This window comes from Cephus cinctus, unplaced genomic scaffold (assembly GCF_000341935.2).
Source record: "Cephus cinctus unplaced genomic scaffold, Ccin1 Ccin1_scaffold0215, whole genome shotgun sequence".
NCBI lineage: Eukaryota > Metazoa > Arthropoda > Insecta > Hymenoptera > Cephidae > Cephus > Cephus cinctus.
Genome location: NW_014332933.1, coordinates 2,397,859 through 2,403,793, shown reverse-complemented (window position 1 = coordinate 2,403,793; position 5,935 = coordinate 2,397,859). Strand labels below are relative to the sequence as shown.

The 5,935-nt window shown below is 37.1% G+C and overlaps 2 protein-coding genes across 2 annotated transcripts in view; both read left to right on the top strand.

Moving 5' to 3' along the window:
• LOC107265287 (protein held out wings) overlaps positions 1-2,597 on the top strand; it is a 27,907-nt gene extending 25,310 nt beyond the window's left edge. The window contains exon 7 of the mRNA XM_015734587.2: positions 2,181-2,597. Coding sequence (XP_015590073.1) covers positions 2,181-2,260 — 80 coding nt within the window. The 3' untranslated portion in view covers positions 2,261-2,597. The remainder of the gene's footprint in view (positions 1-2,180) is intronic.
• Positions 2,598-2,716: 119 nt separating this feature from the next.
• LOC107265284 (tRNA-specific adenosine deaminase 1) overlaps positions 2,717-5,935 on the top strand; it is a 13,827-nt gene continuing 10,608 nt past the window's right edge. Inside the window, exon 1 of the mRNA XM_015734580.2 lies at positions 2,717-4,619. The gene's annotated coding sequence lies outside the window, so the exon portion shown is untranslated. The remainder of the gene's footprint in view (positions 4,620-5,935) is intronic.

The window sequence follows — 5,935 nt, the reverse complement described above, 5'->3', positions numbered from 1 at the left end:
CCTTTTTTTTTTTTTTTTTTTTTTTTTTTTTACGAGTCCTCAGCTGTCTATTTTATATATTTTTTTTGTTTACTCGTTTTCGTATTTACTTGGAAGTCGACTAATGCGTTTCCGGGGTACTCAGTATTGTAAGTTTCTGGAGACTTTGTGATTTATTCCGTCGAACGACGCTAGCTCCTTAGGAATTAGAATATACCACGTTGCGGACGATGAAATATATTTTTTTTGTTTGTTTCTGGTTTAACGATAATCGTTATTACGGTTAGGCTAGGCGTTTTAGAACGAACATAGCTGAATCAGTCATTTACTAGTCGAGTCAGTTCTGATAATTACGTAACTGTCAGAGCTTAACAGCACTGCGTGTCTTTGAGATGTTCGCGCGTTCATTTATTCGAGTAGCAAGCAACATGACATTGAAGAGTCGAGATATAGAGTTTTAAAAGTTCGACTTTATTTCTTGCGGAACGCGCGCCGCAGGATCGAGCTGAATCCAGGGCGGAGGTAGATACTAGTCGCGTCGAGCTTCGCGGCCGTCTTCCGGTTTTCCCGGTTCGTGCACGGGAAAGGTTTCTTTTTCGCGGTGCCTTTTTGCGCGGCCTATTTTTACCAAGGAAATGAAACAGAGATGAAAATATCTTTAGGACGAATATATATATATATATATATAATATATACGGGACACGCGTCATAGCTACTTCCAGGTAACCTGTTGGCTGGAATTTTTTCTCAAAGCTTCGCGCTCGTAACTTTACACAGGATGCTGTAGATGTCCGGCTGGGTACGCGATGGGGTCCGTTTGCTCGTTCAATTGGACGACGTTTTGATTTTCGCGACTCAAGGAAAAATCGGGATACTGCCAGCAAGATTGGCGGCTAGTATAGGTGGAATGTAAATGTAAAATGCATTATAGTATTGAAAGTGCACAGAACTGTTGAACAGTACGCAGCGCATGAGCATAATAATTGGCATTAGAGAAGTACAAGGTAGAACAAAAGAAAATGAAATTATAGATAGACGGGGCCGGTTGGTCGGGGGAGTGAAAAAACCGAAAGGGAAATTCGCTGTCATTCGCGGTGCATAGTGCATTGAGTTACCCCTGTTACTATTTACAACAGCAATGCGAGGATATATATATATATATATATACATACATAACATACTCTCTGACGGATAATATCGCGCGCGAAACGCGAGACTTCCGGTTGTGTGGCACATTGTTTTGTGCACTGCTCGATGCAATAATCAAAGGCCATTCATTGTGTAGTTAATATAAAACGAGAAAAAAACATATATATATATATATATATTTATTGAAAGTAGCATGTTAGTGAGTATTAGCGTAATAGCTTTCTTTTTTTATTTTTCAGATTTAATTTTTTTTTTATTCTCTATTTGTTTCTCTTTCTCTCGCGTCTCTCGTCTATCTTCGTATTTTTTTTTTGTAAACGTTTTTTTTTTTTTACTTCAGTTCAGTAGATCGTGACTCACGGAGACGCGGTAATCGTTGATATTGTAGATTTTAACGAACGTAATTTTTTATCATTTTTTTTTTTTTTTTTTTTTTTCATTTGCCGCAAGTAATCCCTAGCTCGATGATATTACTGTTCGTATTTAAACGAGAAAGAAAAGAAACAGAGAGAATTATATTAACGTCTTTTTTTGTTTTGTTTTATCACTCGTTTATCGTTATAATACGGTGATGGTTTATTAATCGAAAGTTGGTAACAGTTTTAATAATTTTCTTTTTTTTTTTTTTATATATATTTTTCGCTCCTTGATAATTTAAACTAGATTTTTTTGTTTAATGTCTTAATAACACAGTCCTTCGTTCATCCTCTTTGTTCGAACGCTCGCGTTTCGGTTTAACGCAGTTTATTCACCAGTAACACCACGAAGTACCACTAGAACTCTTGAGTGAAAACAAAAATCCCTAGGGCTTGGTCTAACACAGAAATAACAACTAACTCGATCGATCCTGCCTTTCCTACGAAAAAAAAAAAAAAATGAAAAGAAAACCAACCTAACTCCCAACGTTTTAACTGACACAATCTGTCCCAATGACCTTAAAAAAAAAAAAAAAAAAAAAAAACAAATATCCAACAAAAATTAAAACCTACTTAAGAAGCATCGTGTCTAATAATGGCAATTCTCACACGACGGAACATTTCTTTATTATTCAGTCGCATACGGCAAGCATTGGAAGACGACGTTTCCGAACGACCCGTACCGGATCTACAAAAATTTTAATAGCCACTACTAAGCGAACCTCGGGAATAACGCGCGAGGGCACCAGGACGAAAAGTATATAAGAGTACTATTAGGGAGAGACGCCGGAAGATACATAGGCGAACGACATTACCGACGCCTTTCGAACGGTACCGAAAGACTCTTCTTCCTCTTCTTCTTCTTCTTCTTCTTCCACTTCGACTTCTGTGCGTCCCTCGCTTTGCCGCGATAATAGTATAGGATACTATCAGCAGGTGCAGCGTTTAAGCGATGGTCGTATTTCCAACGGTATTTTCATATATTTCAAAAAAATTGCCTAACCCGGTTTGTCATAATGGCCGTCCTATAATGTGTTCGGTGCGTAATTATCGTTTTAAAAATGTTGAGCAAAAGAAAATAGCATTAAGTTGGAATGATGATATACCCTCCCATGGGGTTATAAAATATGTTGAAATTTGTAAACGTGTGCAAGGAAAAAAAAAAAAATTTTTTTATTTTTTTTTTTTTTTTTAAATTTTTTTTTTTTTTTTTTTTTGGTTCTACACTTGTTTACCACTTCTTCTATCGCTGCTACCATTACTTCTACGCGACAGAAACTTTTTACAAATTAATAATGGCTGGTGATAGGTAGGCTTAAAGTACGTAGGATTTCTTAGGCAGACAGCATAGGTGTAGGGAAAGTACCCAGGGACCAAACAAACGTTTTCGAGGACTGATGGTTCTAGCGTATACTTGTAACTGTTTAAGCCGATTGGGGACTACACGTTGAAAAGGATCTCCATTGCCGGATGCTGTGTAGACGGAGACAATAAGCTAAGAGAAATGAGAATCTTACATGTTACAGAGAACGTAGACGTTGTACGTTTGACAAGGGAGATAAATGTTTTGTGAATATAAAACAAAAATTTTTATATCTTTCTTTTTTTTCTAAATTGTATATATATACCGTGGCGGACCTTGCGTAGGATAACGTTAATCGTTCCTGAGGACGGTGGCGCTAAAGATGAAATTTTGCCGTTGGAATAGCGCAGGATCGTTAAAACGCTATTTAAAAAAAAAAAATGTCTTCTTTTCTTAAGTTAATACAAAATTGGATCGATTCACAACACTCTTACTCGGCTTGCGAATCTATGCAGCTGTTTTCGGAGATCCATGCGGGAAAGACTTATTTTCTGAAGTTCTCTAGACTCGGGATCCTTTTGAATGAATAGTCTTCGAATTTATACGAAAGCAATACGCTACTACGTGAATCTTGTACATTATTTTATATTATTATTATTTTATACGATTATTTAATTTTATTTTTATAAAGATTTAGCTACTATATTTATATGAACAGGTGAAAGCGAAGGATAGGCGTTTTACTTTTAATACTCATTATTGCTATGAATGAGTGATGCGACTGGACACATTTTAGTTTACGCGAACGATTTACCTGATTTGTCTTGGAAAATCATAATCAAAAAAGAAAAAGAGAAAAAAAACATGAACTTTTGTAGCCATATACGAGTGAGATGAAGGATGTCCAGTTGTAATGGTTTTTCTTCTCCAGAGATATATATATATATACACACACATATATGTAAACATATTACATATTATTATTATATAGATCTTATTACTATTATTATGATTATCATTAAGATTACTATTATTATCGTAAAACGGTAAAGAAATTTTTATTTTTATATATTTGGAGTTGCATCGTGGGTGGCAGCGAGTAACGTGTACATCACTTAATCAATTTTAGACACGCGTTATAAAAATTTTTTTTTCAAACAAGATAGTACCAATAAACCGTATCTTCGTAATACTCAAGCATACACATCATGAAAGTACATTAACGAAGTATTTTTGAACCGAAAGGACTTCAGTTGGGCCGTACCCACGTTGCAGCTCTGAAACGAAAAAAAAAAAAAACAGAGAAAAAGAAAAAAACAGCGAGCAGGTGCCCGAACCACGTACGAATCTCCATTTCGAGTCCGCATAAATTTAGTGAAAAAGTGATTTCTCCTTATTTTGCACGTCGAGCATAGAAAGAAATAAAAGAGAGCAGAATATCCGCAGAGGGATGGAGTAGTTCGTGGCGACGGTGGCGCCTCCTCGTTACCTTGCCGTCAAAGACGAGAAGGTAAAATACCGCTGACAAAATGTTAACAGTATAAATAGCCGAACGAATTGATCGCACGTCTGCCATGGACTGTGTGAGATACCTGGTGAGAGATATATATATATTTTAGCGGAGTGGAATTACTCATATTTGTGTGTTGGGGACAGGTGCAGCAGCCGCTGCCAAGCAGCGTAGGCACCTGGGTCAGATTCGCGAGCACCCTTATCAAAGGGCCGGCGCTCTCTCGTGAATACCGAGAATACGGTCGCGCCTCCGCGGAAAGGTTAGTTTTGCACAGACGTTCATTTACGTTATATATTCTCACATTTATAAACATCTCTTTATTATTTTTTTATTATTCTTATTTTTTTTTTCAATTTTTTTTTTTTTAATTACTATATATGTACAGCCTACATATGAACTTTTGTTTTGCGTGAGCCTGCACACGTCACGGCGGTCTTTTGACGAGAGGGTGGTAAAGTATACACGATATATTGTTATTATTATACATATACATATATGTATTCCATATACCTCACGCTCGAGAAATCAGTGTCGTGTGCAAGCTCGTCCTCCGTGTACCTGACGACGTCGCATCACCGGTTACGTTTGCGACGTCCTCGTCGAAGAAAAAAAATTTTTTTTTTTACGTAATTTCATCATTGTTATTATCTCGTACACCTCGTGTCCATTGTACACGATCGCGCAACCTAAATCAGGATTTTCAGAACACACGCGCACACAGTTACACTCACACGCTACACCGGATCTTATCTTCCTCGTGATCCTGTCGAGATTGTCTGTACGGATGAACAAATCAGGATTTTCAGAACACACGCGCACACAGTTACACTCACACGCTACACCGGATCTTATCTTCCTCGTGATCCTGTCGAGATTGTCTGTACGGATGAACGTGTAAGTTTTTAAAAAAAAAAAAAAAAAAAAAAAAATTTTTTTTTTCTCATCGACTGCATCACGAGGAAAAAAGGATTCCGACGACATTGTTGCAATGAGATGGGGACATGAGCAGCGCGATTTCCTCTTGTATTATTTTTCAATTTTCTTCTTCTTTTTTTTTTTTCGTCTTCTTCTCTCTTTCCTATCTTCTACTCGACGATCCACGGATCTTCGTCATCCAGGACGATCCGTACCGTATGACCGTTTCCTTACTGTCGTTGTACGATGGACCGAGATACACTTTCACGCGTCACTGCTCAGCTCGATTGACATTTGACTGAGATGAAAGCGAGGGAAACGCTCGAGAGATCACATTCGATCTCCTCGTAATTTACGTTTTCCTGGTTAATTGAAATTATCCGTGAGACACCAAGCAGCGACTTGCGATCTTTTTCTTTTTTTTTTCCTTGTCTCTCTCTCTCTCTCTTTGTCTTTCTTTCTTTATCTGTCTCTTTCTATCTCTCTGTACGTATCTCTCTGTATTATTGAACTTTGGCGTAACTCCCCGCTCTTAGGCAGTAAGCAACAATATACTGGTAATATATTTATATTTATATACATATATATCTATCTGTACGTTTCTTTATCGAAAATCAAAAGAGCTCGCACGTTTTTTTTTTTTTTTTTTTTTAAAAAAAA